The 25120-nt window shown below is 49.5% G+C and overlaps 1 protein-coding gene across 8 annotated transcripts in view; it reads left to right on the top strand.

The window, feature by feature from the left end:
- Nucleotides 1-24685, top strand: part of C14h4orf50 (similar to human chromosome 4 open reading frame 50) — an 86010-nt gene extending 61325 nt beyond the window's left edge. For 7 of the 8 annotated variants that reach the window (XM_017599493.3, XM_039092822.2, XM_063273784.1 and 4 more), the window contains one exon: nt 17575-24685. In XM_017599493.3, the coding sequence (XP_017454982.1) occupies nt 17575-17661 (87 nt within the window). In that variant the 3' untranslated portion in view covers nt 17662-24685. The remainder of the gene's footprint in view (nt 1-17574) is intronic. The other variant, XR_005493365.2, reaches the window with a different exon arrangement.
- Nucleotides 24686-25120: the final 435 nt, after the last annotated feature.

Below are 25120 nucleotides of genomic sequence, written 5' to 3'. Positions count from 1 at the left end.
GATTGCCAAAGCCTTGGGTGTGCAGAGACCAGCCCTATACACTCATATATTCTAGGGAGGGGGATCTGTGTCCAAGAGAGGTGGGTGGTCCCCTATTCTCAGTTCTGCACCAGAGCACACAGAGCATCATCCCTCCAGAATCCATTCTTTCCTGGACCCGCCTCTGGGTTCCACTGCATCTGAAGTGTCTCCCGAGTCCTGTAGACATTTAAAGGCTATAAACACTTAGGAGACTCTAAAAACAATCATGTAAAAGCCATTATAACCTTCCAGTCTTCCTGCCGGGGCGAGCCCAGGGCAGCTTGCTCACTGTGGGGTGGCTCCTATAGAACTGGCCATTGTCACAACTGCCCTTTGAGATAGGACATCTTCAGGGCTTCCTCATCTCATTCTTCGTGATAGGATGGTACAGGGGGGCCATCGTGTGGGAGGCCCATGAGTCCCATTGATTCCTGTCTCTTCAGGAGCACAGGCAGTTGGAGAACTCTACAGGCATCCTCTGGGCTGGGTCCACGTGAGTCCCTGCTGCACAGAGCTCTGGTGTTCATTTTGTGAGCTGAACTGCTTGCTTTTCTTGCTAACAAGGAGCCCAAAGTGAATCTCACTTTCCATCTATTTTGCTTCCAGTTCAAGCTTCTGTCATCACCAGGCTCGGAGACAGCTGAGGAGTCTGAGTTCTTGTTTCTCAAAAGCACACATGCCACATTAGGCTTCAGAGTCAAGCAATGAAGTGTTAGTGTACTTGCCTCACAAAACAGTGTGCTTATGCCTAAGTGGATTGTTGGGTTTGGGATAAAGAAGTGTTTGCCTGGCTTCTAACTTTGGGTTGGCATACATCCTGGCTTGAAAAAAAAAAAAAAAAAAGACTGCTGGTCAATAAGTCAGAGGTTTAGGCAACATCTATAGCCTTTGTATAGGTGAAGGTCTTCCTCTTTATTGAACAAAATGATGATTCTGGAGTTCCCAGCATTTTGGATGTTGGAAGTCTTAATAAATGGCCTTGGATAAACTGTGATCTAAGTAGCTGTGGTAGTGGTGGTTTGACTGAAAATGGCCTCCATAGACTCATAGGAGGTAGCATTACTTGAAAAGGCCACGCCTACTTATGATCTTGTTCAAGTAGGCGTGGCCTTTTTGGAGGAAGTGTGTCACTGGGGTGAGCTTTGAAGTTTCAGAAGCACAAGCCAGGCCCAGTGTCACTCTCCTCCTACAGCCTGCTGATCTAGATGTAGAATTCTCAGCCCCCTTCTCCAGCACAGTGTCTACCTGAGGGTTTCCTGCCACGATGATAATGGACCAAACCTCTGGACTGTAAGCCAGTGCCAGTTCAATGTTTTCCTTTGTAAGAGTTGCTGTGAAAATTTTAAAAAATTGCTATGGTCATGGTGTCTCTTCACAGCAATCCCAACTAAGAGAGTAGCTCAACGTTCGTTCTCTGACACAGCACTGTTCCAAAGTAAAACTGATTTGAAACGCCTCAATTTTTATATTTATAAAAGTTTGGGCATATTGAAAAATCTCATTTCGCTGAGATTGATAAATTGAGTTAACGGGAAAGTGCATCAAGCAGTGTGGTCTCTGGTGTGGGGTGGGCTGTGTTCCTTCATAGTTCAGAAAATATTCATGTGTCTAAGGCTCCATGAGAGTTTGTCTCTTCTTCATTTCTGCTCTCCACACACCCCTGTCAGAAGTCCTGCTGGATGTCTGCCTTGTTAACTTCTCCCCACCAGTCACTTCCCTCACACCAGTTGCTTTATAGCTTGGGTCAGACTGTGACAATGCCTTCACCACAGCCTCGAGCAACCAACGCACTGCCCCCCTTGCAAGGTCTTTGCTTTGCCTGACAGTAATAGCCCCACCCCCCCGTGACTTCTTGGTCATTGAGACACAGATATAACTAATTGTACAATTTATCATGGTTTTACTTGTAACAAAAAATTGTCAGAAATAGGAAAGACAGCCAGCTGTGAGAACAAACAGCTACATAGTGCAATTATAAAGCACCGTTTCCTGCGCCATGAGTGCTGAGAACTAAGTGGACCGAGGACCGGATGTGACTGAGGTCCTCTGGATGTGAGGACCCAGTGAGGAAGGGGCTGTGGATATTAGCTTTGGGGAAGATAACACTGGGGGAAAGGTAAAATGTCAAGTGCAGAGGGCTCCCACAGCTTTCCAATCGCAGCTCTGTTGACACGCAGCCCCGGGAAAAGGCAGACTTAGGGTTTGTTTCAATCTGTTTCCGCAAGTGTCTCAAAGGGGCACCTAACACTTGCGTGGCGGGGAAAGGCAAAGCAGCTTTAAAAGCATCTGCCACATTGACTTAGATGAGCTTCCGGGGGCGTTGTGTCTGCATTCGGAATCACTGAGCGTAGCCACCCCCGTAAGGCTAACGGCCCGAGGATGTAGTGTGTAGGAGCATTCGTTCCTGCGGCTCTTCCTGCCGATCTCGGGGAAGCCTCCATCTTTTGGTTCCCATCTGTGTCCCCACAGAGACCTGCTCCCGCCTCCATAAAACACTGTGTGAGCAACACAGGTGATTTGTCATCTACCCCACGTGCTCTCTGTGCTCTCTGGAGACCCAGAGCCCGGCTGCAACTGGCTGTCACAGTTGTGGAGCCGAGAGCTGTCATGTGCATGAGTGAGTGTTTGTACGCATAGAGATGCACTGTGTGCCCACAGACAACCTCGTTCACTGGTGTCACCTTTGCTCTTCTGCGTCGAATGCCCTTGCTTCACTGGTTTAGGACCCTCCCGCGATCCACGTTTCATGGAAGAAACACAAACACGATCCCAGGGCCTTTTGTGACCGAGTTTTATTCTTGACTTAATGAGCTCCACAGAATTCAATCATCATGTGTCTCGTGAACACTTGCCATTTATAGATGACTATAAACATTATGTCTCTTAATATCGTGAGTTCCATGTGTTAATTTTAGCTTCGTGTTTGTGGACCCCTCGAAGGACTTCCAGCTGGGTCTGGGAGAGGAGTGGGGTTGGTGTCACGGTACACCAAGGGGCATAGAGCTGGAGTTAGCGGCAACACTGCACAGAGATTGCTGGAAGGGACTCCTGGGCTGGAGAGGAGTTGGACAGTGCAGCTGAACCAGGATCCAGGAGGAGGCCCCACCCAAGATGAACTGAGGGCTTGGGAGATTGGAATTAGTGGTTCAGGGGCTGAGGCAGGAAGACTGTAAGGCTGTGTAGAGCTGACTGCGTAGAGCAGGGAATAGGCAGCTATGGGGTGGGGGACTGCAAGCCTGGAAGACTCTGGCTTTGTGGAGTGGGGTTCCCAAGGCTGGCCTCGAACAATGGCCATCAGCTCTACTATTGTGCAGCTGGCTTCCAACTCCCTGATTCCAGAGCTCTGGTTCTCACACCCAGACAGCAGTGGAAACAAGGCTGCCTCATCTTTCCTGCCAGCCCTGGTCCTGCTTGTTGCTTAAAACACTCCACATATCTGACAGGCAGACAGACAGACAGACAGACATCTGTCTCTGGCCACTGTCCCTCTGCACCGACCTGGTTGTCTGAGGAGAAACCTCAGAACAATTCCTGAATGAGGAACTATAAAACATGAACTGAAGGAGGAGGGAATGCACGAGGCGGGTGGGAGTAGAGGAATGAATGTGAAGGAATGGAGGGAGGGCATTCAGCTCACAAAGCCAGGGGTTTGCTCCTGGTGCTGGAGCTTGAGGGTGATGGGGGAGGGCGGATGTGTCTTGTGCTTAGAAACTGGGTTCAGTCAATTCATGTAGCCTTTTCCTTGGATCATAACTATGGTGTCCCTGCCTGAGGGCATGGGCACTTTGCTGGCTGGCTGCTTTTAAACCAGTGGAGGTCACAATTTCATTTCAACTTTCATGTTTATTTTGTTCTTTCACCACAGAGTTTCACTTTCCATTCTAGGATAGCCTTGAAGTTAGGGCAACACTCCTGCCCCAGCCTACCCAGGGCTGGGATTATAGATTCGAGGGACCACCGGTGTATGGCTGAGTAATATGAGTAGAGTATTTATTGCTCAGTAGTCATTCTCCAGTTGACGGACATTTGAACTCATGTTTGGCAGTTATGAATATTTAAGTTGCCTGGAGCAGAGACCCAGATCCCCATTACCATTAGCCTCTGAGTTCCACAGCGCTGGCAAAGATATCCTTGGCTTTTTTTTTTCTTCCTCACTTGCTCCTCTGACCATAAAGGCCAAGCCAGGTGGCTGTGTAGGGTGGTGGTGTTATGTCATCCCCAAGACAGAACTCCAGGGCTACATGACCTAGTTGGTCCAGCAGCTCCCCTCTTGGGGGCCCAGCCCTGGACAGGAGGCTTCTACAGTTTGTTAGGAGCTCACAACTTTGCCTTACAAGTAACCATAGCTCCAGTGAATGAGACCTGACTCAGGCAGGAGCCATGATGAGACAGACCCTCCCCCTTTCTGATCCTAGCATCCAAGGCCCCCAGCTCAGGATCACACAGCCCAGAGCGTGTTTCTTCACACGTCTGTTCAGACTGAGTCCCCATCTCCAGGTTGGGCCTGACCCAGTTACACTTCTCTTCCTTCTAGCCTTCTGCCCCAGGTTGGCTCCTCAAACCTCTCCATCCACTTCTGCTGGCACCGTACCCTCCTTTCCTTGTTAGCAGAGAATAGAATGAGTAGAACACGCCAAGCGCCAGGCTCTGTCCTCGGCTCAGGTGGGATCACTTGGTGTCCTGTATTATCGTTATTGTCACTGTCCTATGACCTCTTGAAGTGGGGCAGACCTATGTTTGAGTCCTTCCACCCTCCTTTGCTGTGACCCTCAAGCGAGATGCAGAGAATTCTCGAGAGCCAGGAATTGTTAAATTTCTGTGTATTGCTGTTTGCCTCTGACCCATTGGAAATAGCAGCCTGTGTAAGAGTTCTAATACTTAGAGGCTACAGAGAATGCCAGGCCCAGTCCCCACTGCAACAGGCAAGGCCCTGGCTACCATCCAGAAAGCAGTTCGCTCACCGATCCCCACACACCCAACTCCATGGGTTCCCAGGGAGATAATGCGTGCAAAGTGGTTTGTAAATGCTCAAGTACTCTGAAATGTTTATGATGATTATTGCTAATTAAAATTTAGGACAGCCTGGAGAGAGGCAGAAGTGAGCTGCAGGTCTGCCTGCCTCCTTCTGAGGGTCTTTTAGAGACCTGCATGAGGAAGCTGTGTGTGTAAAGAGAGCCCGTGAATTACACCCACGTCCTCATCCTGTGTCCTCACCCAGCTCTGCGATGGGTAATGAGTGGTCACTCTGGGCACTCTCTTATTTCCCTGTTTGTCCTCAACGCCACTGCCTGCCAACGGTGAGGTACTGAGCTAACCATGACCTCCCAGCAGGGAGGATGGTAGTGTTGCTAACTTAGGAGTATCTCTAGGGATCCTTGTGAAGGGAGCACGAGTTAGTCTTTGTTTCTCTCCTGGCAAATTCTCTGAGCGTTAACTCACGGGACAGAGATAATGTGAGGGTGTTATCCATATCGGTGTTGGCCCCTACTGGTCTGGGCATCCTCTTTGGCTTCTTCCTGCTAATACTCTGGGCTCCAGGAGCCTTGTCCCCACTGGCCCGTCTCTCTTGCAGCCACTCTGGGATCTGAGGTGAGCGAGCTGTCCTGTCACCTTTCACCTTTGCATTTCCTCTATGCTCCCGACCCTCACTATGGCCATAAGCCAGCCAGCTGCGGAGGAGACTCAGCTAGCACTGCCCCTGACTGCTTGGTTCCTATCGGGAGACTTTCTGAGTGGGGCCAAGAGAGAGACTGTCTTTCGGATCAGACGGGGATCTGATCTCTGAGAGGTCCCTCAGCTCTGCTGTGCTCTCTCTCCTCCCAGATCCCAGATCTTACCAATGGCTTTTCCTGGGAAACGGAGGGCACACTTGCCCCTTTGGGGAACAGAGGAAGTGCTGCTCGAGAAGCCCCAAGCCTTGCTCAGTCCTCCAGTAAGCATGTGGCACCTGGGGGTCTCTTTCTAACCCCAGGCAGGGGCCGCGTCTGGCCCGGTGATCCTCAGCCTTGGCTGCATGGGAGGAAGGTGGGAGCTTCGTCAGATAAAATGTCCGAGTCCTCTGGACCCTCTGCCCATCTGGCCTGCAAAGATATGGTTGATGCTTTCAGAAATCCCTCAAAGCAGGGGCTGTTGGCCTGCTGCTAGGAACCGGGGCTCCAATAAGCTAACCACAAAAGACCATTGTAAAGGAGGATAAATTAAATGGAAGCCACAGAAGCTGCCTAGTAGTTTCTTTAGGGTACCCTTGGGATGAGCAGACAGTAAGTATTCATTTTCCTGAGCCAGCTGGGCTGTGCTCTGCTCTCTCCTCTTCCTCTTTCTCCCCCCTCCTGCTGTCAAACAACCCCAAGTCAAACATCACAAGTCAACTCTGAATCTAGCACAGCCTGAGTGCCATGTCTCATTGGTCACTGTCCCCATACAGTGTGTGGTCCTGGGTCATGCAAATTGGTTAGGAACACGGCTCAGGAGCAGAATTACCCCAGCTACATTCCAGAAGCCTGACTCTCTCCTCCTGTGACAATGAACCAATTGTTCAGTGCCCCCAGGACCCCACCCAACCAACCTTACTGAAGTCTGGAGTCTGCTGGTCCCTTAATGAACCCTTCCTGGGCTGTATAATAATAGGGTGTTGTGGTGACCTGTAAGAGGGCATCTCTTACTTGTGGTTGAACTCTGGGGTCTCCTGTGGGGGCTTTCCCTGACAACAAGACTAACCATGTGGTTTCTTTCTCAGATGCTGCCCTTTCCTTCCAAGCCTCTCCCTCAGGGACACAAACCATTTGTTCTTAGTCATCATTTGTGTCCCTCCAGCCCCAGCTCTGTGATGAATGGCCGGCGGCCGCTCTTTGCACTCTGTATGATTTTGCCACTGCTGCCTTCCCTGTGCCTGGGTTTCTGCCAGGCTGCAATGATTTATGGGAGTTGGTAGAGGCCCCGTGACTCCCAGTGACCTGTGCAAAGCAGGGCTTGTGGTGAGCACAGCTGAGATGCTGGGATGCTTGATAATTAAATACCTTGCTGGGGCTGGGTGTGCGTTTTCCAGCCTCAAGGATGAAGTGCTGTGGGTCTCGGGGGAGCCTGGGCGGAGGCCGAGGGCACTCCGGTTTCAGCGACTTAAGGCTGTTCTTTGTGGATGGGTCACTAACGTTGTTGTTGATGGTTTTCCTTTCCTTTCCTTCTTTTTGTTTGTTTGTTTTCTGTTTGCTTTGTTTCAATTTTTCAGTTAGGTTTTCCTAATGTGGTACAATTCAGGCTCACAGATATATTTGGGTTTAAATGGATGATTGTCTAGGGTTTGTAACCCCAGCCTGGCAGAGCAGGGCTGTGTGAGGAAGCAACTCTCAGGACATCTCATTCCAATTTCTCCTTCCCTTAAAGTCCCTGTGGTGGGGATACAGCCGGTGCTCCTGGGGACACCTGGGCTGTAGAGAAAAGGCAGATATGGATTCCAGTGCCGATCTGCCCGCTCCCAGTTGGATGACTCTGAGGACCTTACTTAGTGACTCTGAGTCTTGCTTCTCCATTTAGAACTGGGGTCTGTGCTTAATTTGGGTCATGGAATTAGAAAATTTTGTGGAATAATGTGTGGCTACTAGCAGCAAGCGTGTGTGTGTGTGTGTGTGTGTGTGTGTGTGTGTGTGTGTGTGTGTGTCCTGGAAATGCCTGTGTTTGGCTGACCGTTTCCTAGCCTGGCTATTTCCAGCTCTGGCCTTGCATTCTCTGGTGTGTGGAACAGAGGCTTTGGGGCCATCCCTCCAACACTAGCCAGCCTTTATTGCAGCCTTCCGCTGGCCAGCACAGCTCTCCTGTGGCCTCAGGCACCTGGCTGTGCAGGAAGCAGAACACCCCAGTGGTTTTCTGTGTCCTTCTCAGAGGTTCTCCGGGGTCACGATCCTGTTACAGAAGCGACTTCCGTCCCCACCTGGACACTAACTTTTCTGCCTCACATTTGCTTTTCTCCTCTTGCATTCGCCTGCGTGCACATACTGACTTCAGCCCCTACGTCTGTAGGAACCCAAGCTGTGACCATTGTAGGAGGAGGAGTTGCTTTTGCCTTACAGTGCCATTGCTTGGAAGGTGCCTGGTTCTCACAGAAACCAGTGCATTGGTCTTGGCTCTGCTTTGTTCTCCACAGTGGGTGGGGCTTGGATGCTTAGCTGTGTCACGTGGCATGGCTCCACCCTTCTCAAACATGATTGGCTGACAGTCAGGACTCTGTCGAACACCAAGCCAATCAGAACTCTTGCAGGATATGTTCTTCTCAACTACCCAGGACTCCAAACTAACCGTTGGGTGTTCAGAGAGGAAAAAGAGTCACAACCCAGAGAAAGAGGGTGGAGTGGTAGGGACCCCTGGGACCCGACCTAGTCATAGACTGAAAGTCTAACTCTACCCAAGGTGGTAGTCACTCCTCCCCTGAGATTACCTCGATTTCTTTTGTAAAGGCCAGTTTTTCCTAGGCAATTTTAGTTTAAATTCTTTCACAGACAGCCATATTGGATGTACATAAACATTTCTGGAATTATCTCGAGAGAAAAATACGGTTCCAGGGCTAGAGTGAGCCTGGAGGATGAGTTAGTGTGGCCCAGTAAGAGCACTGGGGAGGAAGAGGAGAGAGGATGACTGGGGATTCAGACACCGTCTCCGGGCTTTTCTGGCAACCCCCTAATGCTGCCCACCACCTGGTTGCACTCTTGTTGTAGGCTCGTTGCCTCCAGCGTGCTCAAATCTCCTGGACTATTGTCTGATGCTTACACAGTCACTGCTGCAGCTTCAGGCTTCACATCTAAGGCCATTCCTTCCTGACAGGAGTATTTCCCTTTTCAACATCTCAGATAGGAGGCGACTGGGAAAGGAATCTACAAATACCCGTGGGTCAGCACACAGAATGTGCCTTTTCCTGGTGGTCACTCAGGCACTGTAAAGAGCAAGGGCTCGGAGTGACAGAAACTGGATGGGTCGAGACTTCAGGGTGTGTGGCCGGGGCGGGGTGGGGTCAAGAACTTGATGCAGTGTTAGCCCCAGCTGAGTGGTGGGAGGAACTGCCTCTGACCACACCTTCTGAAACACCAGACTGGCTGTTGCCTGGAGGGAGTTGGGGTAGCGGCTAGAAGCAGTTGAGAGGTGCGCACAAGTCCAGGCTTGAGGCTGCTGCCAAGTATAGGACATAAAGTGATGGGGTGGGTGACAGACGATCTCGGGACTCTGGAATGTGTCCTCATAGGACTGGGGATGGTGAAGTGGCACCAGTTTCTGACTGTCAATATTTATCATGTGACTTTTATTCGCAAATGGGAAGATTTCAGGCTGTGTCACTCAGATGCATGAAACAAGCCCCTAAAACAGATTAGGAATGGATTCTTTCAATGCCATAGAATAGGACGCAAGACTGTTGAACAAGGGAAAGGAGTAAGTCTCATTGCTCAAGGTCCCTTAAGTAGGTCCTCTGGCACTGTCACAAAAGTCATAGCTGACGTCTGTAGCTATGGAAAGCTACCAGTGTCAAAAAAAATCAAATTTAAGCCATGTGTGTTTATTATAGGGAAAAAAATAGAGAAAAGCTGGTGAGAAGAGAACTGATATTTATAAAAACAAAATCACCATTAGCTTTTTGGCCTATATCATGGTTAGCCTCATGTGTATCTTTCCTTGTGATATTTATGGCCATAATCAATACCCAGCTTTATGATTGTGTTTGTCTTGATCTCAAAGCCATTCTCCCTGCGGCCAGTACAGTCTTCATAAACTTCCCCTTTCATGGTTCTGTAACAAAAAGCTTTCTTGACCCCTGTGACCTAGCATTGGGCTGCCTAATCTATAATAACACCATGCTGGTTGTTATTATTTATGTATCTGCCTTTGTAGAAAGAAGCCTGTTTCTAGGAGGTTGTCCTGAGAGACATCTATACCCCATGCCTACGGCTGGTTCAAAAAATGTCAGGCTGGGGTAGGAGTGAAGTTATAAACCCAGGGCTGGAGGAAGCCTGTTTGGTGTGTAGATTTCCTTAATGGCTGCAGGTTTGCTCATAATGTCCACGGACAATTTATTGCCTCGTTTCTAGAGGGAATTGATCTGCCTCAGCCCCAGTGTAATGTAATGAGATTCAGAGCCCCGCCTCCAGGACAGACCCATCAATTAAAGCTGAGCTGGGAGAACAGGAGAGTGGAAACAGCCCCATGAATCATGCTATTGATACACAGATTAGAGCACGCCGAGAAGTAGAGCACCCTATTTTTATCTTTTCTGTACCTCACCCTTCAAATATCTCCCAGAAGCTCAAGAGCAGTTCACTTGGTTCACAGCATGAGCGATTTCCCACTGCACACCGGTGTGTGGACCCCAGGACCCTAGAAGAGTCACCACAGGTTTGCAGTGCTCACAGGATTGAGCTGCAGTCCCTGTAATGGGGAATCCTGACTCAGATCCTAGCTCAGCCACTCATGGAAGCCTGTGAGAGTCAGCTTCTTCCTACAGCCCGGTGGACTATAGAATATCACCCTTAATTTACAGATGGGGAAACTGAGGAAGGACCTGCCCCAGGCCCTATGGGTAATAAACTTGGGAGTCATCTTTACCTTCAATGCTTTATAATGCCTTGGTCTTGTGGAAGAGGTGGACTTGAGGGGATGGCAGAAGAGTCCTTGTGAGCACACCTCATGTTCGAATCAAAGCGAATCCCGTCGTCCTCCCTAAAGAACCGACGCCTCCATAGCCTGGCGGCCCTCATCATGCAGGTTGTCTAGTTTTGGGCTATCTCAAGCTGCTCACCCTGCACTCCCCATTCGTCTAAACTGGAGGATTAGAAGCCCTAACAAAGGCTCTCTGCTGCTGCTCCGGCCTCCTGCCTGACCCGGTGCTCCCCATGTGCCCCTCCTCCTCCTCTGGGGAGCCATGGGTAATATCCTGCCTTCTCCGCCTGCTGCCTCTGTGTCTGTGATATTCCCCTTAGCTGATTAAAACTCCCGGGCACTTTACCGTCATGCCTCTGATATAACAGCCCACGTATTTTCTTGGACCTTTGGAAGAGTTATAACAAAATACCTTTTGCATTGTTCTCTATAGAGTTACGCCTGATGTGGTTATAAAGATATTTTTTCCTCAAGGTGGTTTCTCCCTATCAACTTTTGAAATATCATTTTCTTTTGTTCCTTCACGTGTTCGTTCATTCCCTTACTCATAGAGTCTCCCCAAATGCATGCACACACATATGCATATACAGAGGGGTACTCAGCTGTCCTCTTGTGTGTGTGTGTGTGTGTGTGTGTGTGTGTGTATGTGTGTGTGTGTATGTGCGGGCTCATGCATGGTGTGTGTAACGTGTGTTACTGAGCCTCCAATCACATGGATGACCCAACATCAATAGTGATTGCAATATTAGGTCAGACCTTACCTGAGAGTCAACGACTAGGCCTGTGCTGGCTCCAACTGTGGTTCTCTTTTGTGCCCTGCCAGGGTTCAAGAACAGCAAGTGACCCATGATCCTGTGACAGGTGAAACTGATCACCTAGGTAGGTGGGCAGGCAAAGGCTGCCTTTCTGATGCTCTGTCTCTAGAAGAAACACAGGGCAGGCAGGCAGAGCACCATTAACTGCGCTCCTCGTGGTGTCTACAGGGAGGCTTTTCTCTGTAGATGTTCCCCAAGTGGCATACGGAATAGTCTTTCCAAGCCTTCACACCCACCTTAACACCACTCAGTTTTTAAAAAGATTTATTTGTTTGTTTTAGGTAAGTACACTGTGTCTTCAGACACACCAGAAAAGGGCATCAGATCCCATTACAGATGGTTGTGAGCCACCATGTGGTTGCTGGGAATGGAACTCCTGACCTCTGGAAGAGCAGTCAGTGCTCTTAACCACTGAGCCACCTCTCTAGTCCAACACACCTCATTTTAATTTTCCTCATGAATTGGTCTCCTAAAAGTGAGAGGTGTCCAGTGGGGCAGCTTTTTTTGACATCAATGGTAAGCTGCCCATCTAAAGGTAGTCCCAAGGAGGGCTCAAGCACCCATGCTTCACAGATGTTCCAGCGAGAAGGTTCTGGCTGTAGGAAATTGTTGGTTATAGTCCATGTTCTGCATGCGGTGCACTTAGACTTCAGATAAGAAAGAGGTGCTCAGTCACTCCCCCTGGCTGGCAGTTGCTTCTCTCAGGTCTTTCAACCGATGGAGCCCAGAATCAGAGCTGTGTTCTAAGTCAATAGGATGGAGAATCTGGAAATTGGGTAAGCTCTGCCTATGGGAGAAGAGGGAAGGTAATTTTTGTCCTTTTTTCTGTACTGGTGTCCCTTTCTACAGAATTGTAGATTAAAATCTGTTTGGTTTTCACTGGGCTCTTACATTCGTTATCATCTTATTTCCAACATGGCTTTGAGAAAGACCAGCAAACCTCCAAGTTCAGCAGTTAGAAGGGGAAGAAGCCTATGGCGCTGCAGGGCTGCCTGCTGGAGAAGAGGGTGGAGAGCTCTGCTTCGTGCACATGTGGTGGGTGGGGCCAGACATCAGCTGATTAGTCAAGAGTAGTTTGTGGGGACGGACTTCATTCTGTTTCCTCTTGAACCCCAGAAGAGCTTCCTGCCCGTGATTGGTTACATGGAACTGTGGATTCCACCCAACTCTAACTCTGAAGGGAAAATAATAGGCCATTTATTCTGAGCCAAGTTCAGGTTGCCCCAGATAAACACATTTATCTATGGAAGCAGTGTCGTGAGCTTTCGTTGTCACAGAAAAAAAAAGGAATCCATAAATCAAAGCATCAAGTATATTGGAGGGAACAAAGGGAAAACTGGGTACAGCCAGGCAGGGTGGTCTCTGCTATAGGTCTCCGATGCTATCTGAAGACAATCTTAGCTCTGGCGTTGGTTTTACTTAGCGGTCCACTAAGTAAAGGTATCCCAAAAGGTTTTCCCTCACAGTCACATGGATGTTAGATCAGGTACAGAGGTGGACAAAGCATTCCCATTTGTCTGGATAAGTACACGTCAGAGGAGTTCTGTGTAAATGTGGACCAGAAGTGAGACGGAAAGAGTGTTGGCTGGAAAATCCCAAAGTGATTTTGAGTTTGGCCATCACTCTTGCTCTTTGGAGCTGGTTTCCATAACTACCTATGCCTGAGTCTGAGTGGTCCCGTAGCAAGAACTGGCCCTATTCAAGCACTCAACATTCACACCAACCCTGTTTTCAGCTTAGTGCGTTCTAGAAACACACAGATATTTGAACAGAGGAACTCGTGACCAGGTGGAGTAGACTAGGTAGAGACTTACGTTTTCAGGCTTTGTGTTTAGGGCTGGGTGGGAATCATGAATCTTATATTTGATTTCCATCATCAGAGAAATGCTGACTTGCCCAAGGACATCTAGAAAAATGTTGACTCTTGCCCAAGGACATACCTTGAAACCTGCTGCCTCATATGGGAATCTCATTAAGTTAATCTGGGTTTAGCTTTGGCCTTGTTTAAGGCCTGCCCTGTTCATACTTCCCTAGGAGTGGTTTCTCTGGGACAGTGTTGTGTGAGTCTCCATGTCTTGCTTAAGGCCACCAGTCCTTCAAGGTCCTAGGGGGAACCAACTTCCTGTATGAAGGACCTGGCTATATGGACAAAAGTAGGGATAAAGATACACATGCATCTTAGAGACCAATAAGATGCGGGTGTGGCAGCTGTCCAAGGTGAGACCAGTCCAAGGTGCCTGTGGTTCAAGCTTCTGGGACGGCATGCTCTGACCTGCTAATCCTCTGCCCTGGGACACTGGGCTGACTAGTACATGGTGGGTTCCTAAAGCAGGGATATTTTCAGTGATCCTGCGTGATCCTCCTTGGACTCCAGACTCCCCATTTCCATGTCTCCATCACTGTCACTAGTGACAATGTCCTAGGGGCTGCAAGAACCAATCCCCACCTCCCAGCTGTGCCCAGAGCCTGAGCTGAGCCAAGGATTCAGTAACCAATCCAGAGCTGGCGTTCAGGGGAGCATTGGAAGGACTGGTGGGAATGAAGAGTCTCGGCAAACACAGAGGAGAGTGCAGAGTGCCACTGAAACCCCAGTCCACCCAACCTGTTCATTCCCATCCTCGGTGGCCTCACAGTGGTTGGCAGGGAGTTCAGGCATGGCATGGAAGGGCTCAAGTTTTAAGGGACAGCTGGGAGAGGCAGGCAGGGCACGATGTCATGGGATGCGCTGTATATTAGGACCTTGGCTGCAGCTCAGAGAGGTAAGAGACAAGGTGGTTTGAGGCAAAGGAATGACATTATCCTCTTTCTAGGAATTCTGGCTGCTGTTTGGAGTAGGGAGGGGCCAGCCTTGGAGCAAGAGCCTGCCAGGAAGCTGTGCCCTGGCAGGAAGTGGTAGTCGCTGGACTGGAGATGGCAGTGTAGATGAGAAAGGCAGGACAGAGTTCCCAAATCATTCCCTTCTTCATTACTTTCCTTCCTTCTCCCTTCTTCCCTGCCTCTTTCCCTCCCTCATCCTTCTCTCTCTCTTCTTCCCTCCTTTTCTCTTCCTTTCTTCACCCCCTCTTCCTTTTTTCTCGCCCTTTTTCTTTTTTCCTTTCCTTTCATTTAGAGACAAGATCTCATAGTGTAGCGCAGAATGGCTGTAACTCACCATTTATTAGACCACACTATCCTTGAACTCATGGTACTCCCACTGCCTGGGGTGCCACACCAGTGCTGGGACTCTAGATGTGAGATCCTGGCTGCTTTTAGCCTATCAGCAGTTACAGTCCCATGGGCTTCTGATTTGAGAGAGGCTGGAGGGTGAGGGAGGGGACAAAGCCTTCCCTAAGTATGGCTTCCTTGTGCGTCCCCACTGAAACACATGGCCTTGTGGAGCAAATGGTGTCAAGGGCAGACACATCTAAGCGAGTCTCTTGTCAGACTGCGTTCTCTTGTGGAGGAGCTGTCTTCACAAGGGTCTGGCACTAAGTAGGACACAAACTACTGTCCCCATTTTTGGCCTCATTTCCTGGTACCCCAGGGCTTCTTCCTCCCCATCACGTGTTTGCCTTCCTGCCTGAGCCTCAACCATGGTCGGCTCACACAGTTGCTTCTTTTCTTTTTTCCCTTTTTTTTGACAATGCCATGAGGCTGAAGCCTGGTCTCACATTCAAGCATTCATGATGCCTTGGTGTACAGAATCACCATAACTCAAGGTTGGAGGGACCCCAGAGGTCCCTGGATCAGTACTTCCTCCCAATGCAGGAGTCCTCTTGACATTCACAGCCACCACATAGGAAGCTTTCTCCTTACTTCCTCCTGTCGGGGAGGTGGGGGAGGGAACAGATGAGCAATAGAATGAATGAGTGAATGAATGAATGAATGAATGAATAGGTAAGAGAGCGAGCGGGAGCACGGTTGAGTGTCAGTGAAGAGCAGGTCATCGATAGGCATGTGGTCAGTTCTCACTGTTCTAAAGTCCTCCTGGGCCCTCTTGTCCATGTCTGATCTTGCTGTCATGCTGACATTTCTTCCCACAGACCTTTGACACACAGTAGGGCCATAGATCCTGCTCTCTGTCCTTCAGGCACCTGATCCTACCGTACCTGAGGGCCTTTGCACTCATTTCTGGGACCTTTTGCCCTTTTTTCCTCCATGGCTGGGTCTCTCTTGTCACTGGGATCTCAGATGTCATTACCCCAGGTCTCTACTGACCATGACGTCTAAAGGACTTCTTCCCCTATAGTTCTTATGTCTCTGATGAGTTCTGCATGATTTCTTCATATCTGTCTTTCAGGTCACTACCTCTTTCTTTACCTTCGTTTACCTTCTGTTTAACCTGCTGAGAGGTTTTATATAAATTATTCCATTTTTTCTTTATAGGGGTGTGTATGCATGCATGTGTGTGCACACACATTCTCTCTCTTACATACATACATACATACATACACACACACACACACCACCCCAAATAACAGTTGCGAGTTGGACTCCAAAATGTGTGCTAAAACTGACCCCCTGAACATCCTTGGAGGTGATCCTATAGCCTTCATTAATCCTGGGGCAGTTGAGGGTGTTTCTTGGTAAATACAAGATCGATGCATAATACAGACATTAGCCTTGTGTGTAATGTAAGCTAAGGATGATGCCGTCCTGAGCTTCTAGGGACAGCGTTCTGTGCTCATACTGGAGGCTGCCTGGATGCAGTGGTACCCAGATACCAGCTTTTGGGGTTTGAGGTACAGAATGTATGAGAAAGGAGTGTGGGGACCCCTGGACGTACGGACTTCTGGGATGTATCCCATGGACAGAGTCCACAGAGCTATGAGTGTCCCTAGTACCCGAGCACTGCTGAAGCTCCCCAGAGTCTTGATGGGGAAGGGAATTCTGGCCCCAGAGATCCTACAAGGTCAAGGTTTTGCGCTGAGTTTATTTTTGTCTCACTTGCTCCCCCCTCCTCCCAACATGTGATACAGCGCGCAGGAAGAAAGCTATAAATACATTTTGAAAAGCAAAGCAGTCTAAAACCACCTACACACACACACACACACACACACACACACACACACACACACACCCCACATGCACACACGCTGAACAATGAGATCTTTACCTCAGGTCAGGGCACCGAGGATGATGCTAGCTAGAGTTGGCAGTCTCGTGAGGAACTGTGTGCCGGTGCTGCACAGCTCTGCAGAGCCTCGGCATCTCGGCAAAGCTGGCCTTGATGACATCGGCTGTGGGGCTGGCTGTGAAAGCACGCAAGGATGCTCTGCTCTGGTAGGGTTTCACTTTTCAAGGGTCTTTCTGTCACACTGCCCAGACACTTGAGTGAATCTCGCAGCTTTTCCTGCAGACTCCTCTTGGCAAGCTGAACGCTCTGGCCTGAGTTTCACAAACCCGCCCAGTCTGCGCTGTCTCCCGCCTCCTGTGTGTTCTCTGCATAGAACACTTCTACGGGTCTCCAATATCCTAGATATCAGCACCTTCAGATGCTCTCCCAGCCCGTGACTTCCTTCTTATTGTCCCTTCTTTCTGAATCCTCGTCATGTTCATGCTTGTGCCGGAGCTCCCCCAACAACTCTTCCTCCTTCCACCACACAGCCCCTCTGTTCTCACCACACCGGCTCCCCACCACAGGACCCTTGCACGGGTGGTGTGGTAATCCCCGCTCATTCATGTTTCTGCTCTGCTGCCTTTGCGCTTCCTTCCTGGAAGCTGCAGCAACTGTCCCGCTCACAGTTACAGCTGAGATATGCTCACCCCTCACTGTCTCCTCCAGCTCACCGGAACTGCCACTGGACGGTCTATAATCCCTGAGCCTGGCAGGGGCCAGAACCTGGTAACCCCGCTGACTGTGTGCATCAGACTCAATCACATGACACTTCCATATGGCACTCACGGCTCGTAGACACCTCCAATAGAGAGGCTGTTCTCTGGGGGGGCACCAAGCTGCTTCCTTTCCTAGTGGGAGCAGCTGGGGGAGTTGTCCTGAAGGCATACGGAGGTACAGGATGACCCCCTGGTAACCCGAAGGCTGGCCCGTCTGGACAGCTCTCTGTGGTAGCCACATGGGAGGCCTGCTCCCTTCAGAGACTCACTTTTCTGCTTTCTCCTGTTGCAGGAAAGAAGACAGCACCACCAGGCACATCATGCTGGCAAAGATGAATGTCCGTCCCAGGTGACCAATGGAGCAGAGGTGGCCCTGTGATGTATGGTCCTTTCCAGGGCTGAGTTACAAGCTTCATCATCACCCCCTCCCCACGTCATCACAAGAGAATGTTTCTCCCTGCACAAGACCAGTGAGCGCCTCAGAAGCCCCTAGCACTGGCATGGAGCAATAGCGGGACCCTGGGATCTGGGGTTCCCAGGTTGGCTGTGTCACTTGTACAAATGACTTAACTTTTTGAATGTCTCCTTCTAAGTCTCTTTGGGAGCCTTTCTTCCTAGCTGACGGTCATGTATGATGGTTCCATAGCTGGCAAGTCACCCTGAACCTTCAGAATGGTGGCACGTGATTTTGGGACTGTGAGCTACCCTGCGCCCAACTCCCTGATGTCATTTAGGACTTGCTGCCTTTATGCACACACAGTATCACTGCTGACTCTTCTGCCTGCAGAGGGGATGAGCCTGCAGGGAAGATTATGAGGTGATCCTGAGAATGAACTGAACACCATGGAGGCTCTACAGAAGCCCAGGTTGGATGGAGGGCTCAGCTGACTGGAAATTGTCTAGGGAGAGCCTCCTACCCCATGACTGATAGTTAATGGAAACAAACTCTGTCAAGCACCGTAGTCTAGTAGGGAGAAGACTCTACCAGGGATGCAGATCCTGGATTCTGCTCCTGTCTTGCTGGTGACCCTTGTGCTATGCATTGACCTCTAAGAGCCTCAGCTCTTCACTTGTACAATGGATGCACCCACATGTTTTCCAGTTCACTGGCAGCTGTGACACCTCCCAGGCTGCAGACTCTGGGTATCCAACAGGACCATTTGAGATTTAGGCACCCCTAGAAGATTTAAGAAAAACGCATCTGCTTGGATAATCTTACAGAAGCCATCTCCCTAGCTTTGGTAATGTGTGTCCAAGTGACGAATAGGAGATGGGTGGATTCAGCAGGTGTATCTTAGGTTTGGGAAGGACCTGGGACTTTGGTCAGTGAGGGGCGGTGATAGACAGGTTCCATAACCTGTGGGCTCAAACGCAGAATCTAGCACACGAACAGGCTACCCTTGGAGGATCTAACCCAAAACACATCTTCGTGACTTATGCTTTTGATTAGGCAGAAGGAATAGCATAAACTTAGTGTCTTCAACCATCCCAAGCATTCAGTTTGCTGCACCTAGCCCAGCCACACACTCAGTGCCGAGGCCATTGCCTCTACCATCTCCAGAGCTCAAATGTCTTCTCAACTGAAACCCTATGTCCATTGGACACTGGTTCCTCTTTCTCTTTGTCCATACCCTGACAACCCCAATTTCTACCCTGACTCTTGTCTGATTGCCCTGGAGATCTCATATAATGTGTCCTGTGTCTGGTTTCTCGGGTTCCCTTTGACAAATAGAGGGACTGTCTGTGCTGAATCACGCATTAGAACACCCTTTTATAAAGCCAGCACTGCGTGTATTGGCCACATTGTTTGTCCTCTCACCCCTCAGTGACACTTGGGTCTCCGCTACCATTTGACTATGGTGGGCAATGTTGCTGTGAAGGGGAGCACACAGAAGTGTGGGATTTTTTTTAAATATTAAAAAAATTAGTAATATTTAAAACCCAAAACGTTCCCTAGGAAGTAAGGATGTGTGGGTTCTTCAGGAAACTGTGGGGTTTGGCCACTTTGCTCCCTCCCCTAGTGAATTCCAAGCTAGCCACTATGGGAGCCATGCGAGGTTGCTCTGCTGTTCCAGTGGCAAGCGCCTGTCCTGGTGGGCCTTGCAGATAGACTCTCCTCAATTCAGCCCAAAAGCCAGCTGTGATTCAGTGACAATCTTTCAACACTGCATGGTAGTGACAGTGCAGATATCAGAGAAGGCTAGAGCCTCATCCTATGTCCCAGGCAAGGAGTGAGGCCACCATGCTCTGTGGGACAGGCTAGACGCCATGCTGCCCATCCCCAAGGCAAAGGCCTGAATCCTCTGAGCCTCAGTCTTGTCTTGTGGAGGAACATTGGAGAAAGAGTCCTTTCTCTGGCAGTCTGAAAAGGTGAAGACAGAGGAGGAAGTGTGCGGGAATGAAGTGCATTTGGAATGTGCTCAGCCAGGCCAAGCCAGGAGGCTGGGTGTGCATGGATGGGGACTCCTTTACTATGCTGTAAAGTGGGAAAGGGGGTTTCAGGGTTATTCCTAGGACCCCTGAGCCTGTGGAAAATGAACTCGACATACACCAGTACTCTGTAAATGTTGCTTTCCAGTCAATGGGCCCAAGAAAGAGTCACAAAGTCAAGGGAAGCACTCTGGCTTTGCTTCCCACTCCTGCCAAGTCTTCCCAGTACCAGGAGGAGACCATTAGAAGGTACTCGGCTCTTAGTGCAAGATCAGCAAAGTCTGTACTAGACATGGTAGCACACACCTTTGTCCTGACATCTGGGGAGCAGAGGCAGGTGGATTTCTATGAATTTGAGGTGAATTCCAAGCTAGCCAGGGCTACACAGCGAGACCCTGTCTGAACAAAACAAAACAAAACAAAACAAAACAAAACAAAACAAAACAAAACAAAACATTCTCCAAATACTTTTCCCACAAGGAGGAAGACACAGGTGACCTCTGGTTGGCCCACTCCATGACTCACGGGCACTAGATGACATGGCTTAATGGTCTACAGATTTTGTTTATTCATTCAGCCAATAGCAGTGACTCAGGCTAACCCCTGAGTTCTCACAGCAGGAGTCCACTATGGTCAGCCTATCAGTGGCTCTGCTGCATGTCCCTTCTGAGCAGCCCCTCTCCCTGACTTTGCCTTTGAGGCTCACCCGTGGTCTTGTTGTCCTGGGTCTCACAGGTCTCCCTTCCCACTCAACGCTGCTGCAGCTACTTCCTCCTTTCCAAAGCCTGGATGGAGACTTACGGAGCACCCTGAGCACTGCGTGCCAACTCGAGCCTGCGATCACATACGGTGAGGGGGGAAAACCCTTTAAGGTCAGATGCGGACTCAGCAGAGTCTGGCCTCTTCCCCCTTCGGCTTTGGATGAGATGGAAGACAGATGGAGGAGCCTCTTGTCAACTCACATTCTGTGGAAATAGACCAGTTTGGTGCTACTTGACTTTCATGTGCAAGCTAGAAGACAGAGACCACCTGGCATAGGAGGGACAAGAAGGATTTAAAGGCAGAGCAGCAGCAAGATGACTGTGAGTGGCCTGAAACTCTCTGACCCTGAAGGCACTCCGTACCCTTTTTCCTCAGAATCTGGCTCCTAACATACCTGCAACAGCATCTGCTGGGTGTGCCGGTGAACACTTTGCAGTGGTGTGGGGAAGCACTTTGCAGACTTGAGCACAGTGAAGACACTATTTGGGTCATTCCTTTGGTATGCATTTATGGTGCACCTACTGTGTGCATTGTGAGCAATGTGATCTGCTTGCCTCGAGATGACTTGGAAAACATTCCTGGACAGAGAAGGACTGCCTGTCAGATGGCTGCACTACACATTCATAGATTTTTTTTTTTAACTAACAACAGCCAGAGAGTTGGCATGGCAACGTTTCTCCCTGAACTGCAAGGCAGGAAGCTTAAAATAGGTACGCTAGAGGTGTGGCAGCAGCCGAGACGGATAGCTCTGCAGCCTGAAATGGGTAGTAAACTCAGAGTACTCACGGCCTCGTCTGGCTTCAGCAGGTCAGCAGCGCAGGGACTGAGAGGGAAACCCTAGAAGCATCCACTGTGGGGGCTGGAGAGAGTAGGACTCACTATAAATACCCCTCCTTCCTGAAGCCCAGAGAACTCAAGTGGGACACCTCTGGCCAATGGGCGCCAGGTGGGACTGCACCTGTTCTGGTGTTTCTCGGGGACTCCCAGCAGTGCCACAGTGCATCCTCTTCTGATTAGGGATGCAGTTCACTGTCTAGAGGGTTTCAATGTACATGGCATCACTTGGATTCTGAGTCCAAGCCCCGCCCCTTTCTGTGGAATTCATGTGCAGGATCCTCCTTGGGTAGTCCTGGGTCCTGACATATTTCGGAACTCTTATTTATGGTTGGATTTAGAGGACTGAGGTTTGAATCTCCCCTTCCCTGCTTCCACAATGCTCAACCAGCAGAGCTGATCAGAAGCTCATGGGGTTGAAGATGTAGCTCAGCTGCCTGAGTGCTTGTGTGTGTGAGATGCTGGATTCCATTCCCAGCACCATATACACTGGATGTGGTGAAGGACTGATCCTAGCACTTTGGATCAGGGAGGCAGGGGGATCAGATGTCCAACTTACCTTTAGCTACACACGTTTGAGGCCAGTCTGGGGTGCACAGATCTTGTCCCCCAAACAAAACAAAAAGTGAATTAAGCAAAGCATGTTGATACGTGCCTATAATCCTCTCATCTAGCGTTTGGGAGGCAGAGGCAGGAGGATCCAGCGATGAAGGCTAGTCTGGGCTGTGCGAAGCTGTCTTATCAAAATGAACATGGGGCATTTTGGAGTGAGGTTCATCTGGGAGTCTGGTCCATCCTCTGCATGAGGATCTCATACAAGGTCTCATACAAGACTGCTTTGTGCTCCCTCGGTTCAGCAGGCAATTGAACCAGGTTTATAATTTCAGGGGTTTCTTCTCCTAAGAGCTGCTTAAAAGAGATTAGTGGCTTTTGTTTGTTTCCAAGCTGAGATCCTAGGTCTGGAAGATGAACCTTTTCTCCTTCTTTTCCTCCTCTCATCTTCCTCCCTCCCTCCCTCCCTCCCTCCCTCCCTCCCTCCCTCCCTCCCTCCCTCCCTCCCTCCTTCCCCTGCTTTTCCATTCTGTCTTTTTTGGGGGAATCATGGGGGGGGGACAATCCAATAGAGTATACAGTGGCATCTGAAATTTAATTAGTTCAGGGAAGGACAGGGTTGGAAGAGGCTTTGGCCTACTATCTGAAAGTGGATAGTTATGTCTCCCCAGCTGCTCCACTCGACTTCTCCAAAGCATCCCTGCCCAGACCCACCTTTCTGGATCATTTGTGTGTGGGGGGATGGTCTCTTGGCCTTATGTAGTCCAGGCTGATTTTGAACTCCAGGCTCCCCTGCTTCTGCCTCCCAAGGACTGGGATTTCTGACATGTGCCACTTTTTAAGATCTCAAGTGAGAACAGGGAACTAGACCTGTCATCTTTCAGACGCTCTTCATGATCCCCTTGCCGAGACAGTGGGTGCTGGGGTCACCTGCAGACATTGTACTGTGTGGAGTCTAGGCAGGATAGGTACATATGCTTCTGAGAAACCAAATGAAGCGGCTGGGTAGGTAACAATTCACTTTCAGACAGTGGATCCAAAGTCCCTTCCAGCCCTGCCCTTCTCTGAACTAATTAAGTTACCAGATGCTACTGTGAGTTTCTCCTGTGCTCCATTGAATTTATTTTTACTCTTCACTGGGAAAGAACTGTGCAGGTAGGAGGTTCCCATCTTTTGAATATATTTAGACACAAGACAGTTTTGTAACATGACCATTGAGACCCTCCTAAACCTCAGTGAGCCTTGCAGAGCCAGAGCACACAGTGAGAGATGGCCTCCAGTTCCTTGTGACAAGTACTGACACCGGGACCTTGGTGACCCATCACTGCAGAACTATCTGAGAATCCAGGGGACAAAATGTCCCTCTGGCATCCTCCTTGCATCTTTAACTCTTCTGGGAAAAAAATCTTCCAATTATTCAACGAACAGCAGCAGGTTTCTCTCCTGCATTGGTGCCAGTGTGCACCTGCTTGGCTTTGAAGTAAGTACTCTGAGGTTTTCTGGTGCCTTACAGAAGCAGAGAAGAGACCACCCTAGAGGGATGCTGGCATGTAACTTCCCCATGTCACTGAAAGCTCTAGACAAAAGGTACTTCATACCTTGAACCTAAAACTGTTTGGAATAAGTCAGTGCACTGTGGGGCTGAAGGGCAGGGTTTTGTTTGTTTCAACTGACCTTCGTTCATGGTCTGATTTTTGCCGCTCCCCAGTCTAACTCTTGCATCATGGGACAATTGAACCAAGTCCACAAGAATATGGCTTTCTTCAAAAGCATGATTATTGACGGTTGTTTCTATGACAAAGGTGGCCTGATGGTATCTTCCTATTTGAGTGAAAGGGAAGATAAAAATGAATGAGATTGTCAAACATGGCTGAAAACTTAATTTCAGTCTGTGTCATTTCCATTCCCAACTGGAATAATACTATACAGTGTTCATAAACATGATCTTGGAAGTGATGGGAGGGGAACCAGTACAGCTCTCATTTAGACTCCTCACTGTGGTGAGTACAAGGCCAGCAGAGGTGGGAGGGCAAGGGAGGAGGGTGCCCTGAACTTTGCCTGGGTCACCAACCAGCTGTGCAAACTCCAACTGGCTCTCTCCAGGGGAGCAGAGGGAGGGTGTGAGGTTAGTACAACAGCCAAAGAACGTTGACAGATACCAGGGACTTCTGTCACTTCTATGAAAACAAGCTGCACACAGACACCTCTGAGGGAGTTGGAGCACAGGCTACCCCCTTGAACCTGGGTCTGAAGCTCAGGTTTTTCCCAACCGGTTTTTCATGGCCAGTGAGGGAAGGGTATAGGAACCACTGGCTGGGGTGCCTGGCCTTCTCCATCCCTTGGAGGACAGAATGAGGAACTTGAAGCTGTAAAGCACAATACTGTTTGGGAATATGCACATTTTCTAACCAGGTCCCAGGAATCTAAAAGGACTCTCCCATAGCTGTGTTACCAAACCCAGGGTCAAATGTTGGCAGCCCCCCCCTCCTGTCCCGGTTAGCCTCTCGGCACCACAGGGGAGTGGTCCAGTGACATGTAGACTCCTCTCCTGATGGATGCTCTACAGCAGGACCCCACTGAGTGACTGGAAGTGGCTCAGTTGCTGTCCGTAGTACAGTGAACAGAGTGTTTGCTGTTTGTCAGCCACTCCCGACACTACTCAGACCTGTGTACCTCAGGCTCAGTACCCCACCAGGCTTTCCAATGACGGTTCTGTCTTGTGTCAATTAGGATGTTTTCTTGTTACCCAGAAGTATTTTTCTATGTGAGTGAAATGTATACTTTGTGTAATTTTTGTACATTAAAACATATGCTTTTTACCATAATTAGAGTTTTCTTTTTCCTTTTGGTGTTTGGTTATGGGTTCGTTACCACCTTTCCTGGTGGGGATTAAGCTATTTTCTTGTGAATCAAATGTACTCCGTACAAACAGTGGGGTAATATCCTTTCCTACCCTGTTAATTTCTTATTGCCACAGACTGTGGGCAAAAGCCAACACCTCCAGTTATTTATTGACCCAAGGGTCCTCCTGTCTCTACTTCCCGAGTGTTGAGCTTACAGATGTGAGACCCCACCCTACAGCACTCACATATTTTCCAGTTCTGGCAGCCAGAGTCTGAAGTGGGTCTCGACATCAAAGTGTTGGCAGAACGCACTTCTGAGTCCACAGAATACACTTTCCTGCCCTTTCCTGCGTCTAGAGACCAGCTGCCCACATTGGTCTGTGATCTTTCCTGCATCTCCAAGAGCAGGACTGCAGC

Source organism: Rattus norvegicus, chromosome 14, assembly GCF_036323735.1.
Source record: "Rattus norvegicus strain BN/NHsdMcwi chromosome 14, GRCr8, whole genome shotgun sequence".
NCBI lineage: Eukaryota > Metazoa > Chordata > Mammalia > Rodentia > Muridae > Rattus > Rattus norvegicus.
The sequence above is the reverse complement of the archived record's forward strand: the minus strand, read 5'-3'. Positions and strand labels throughout refer to the sequence as shown.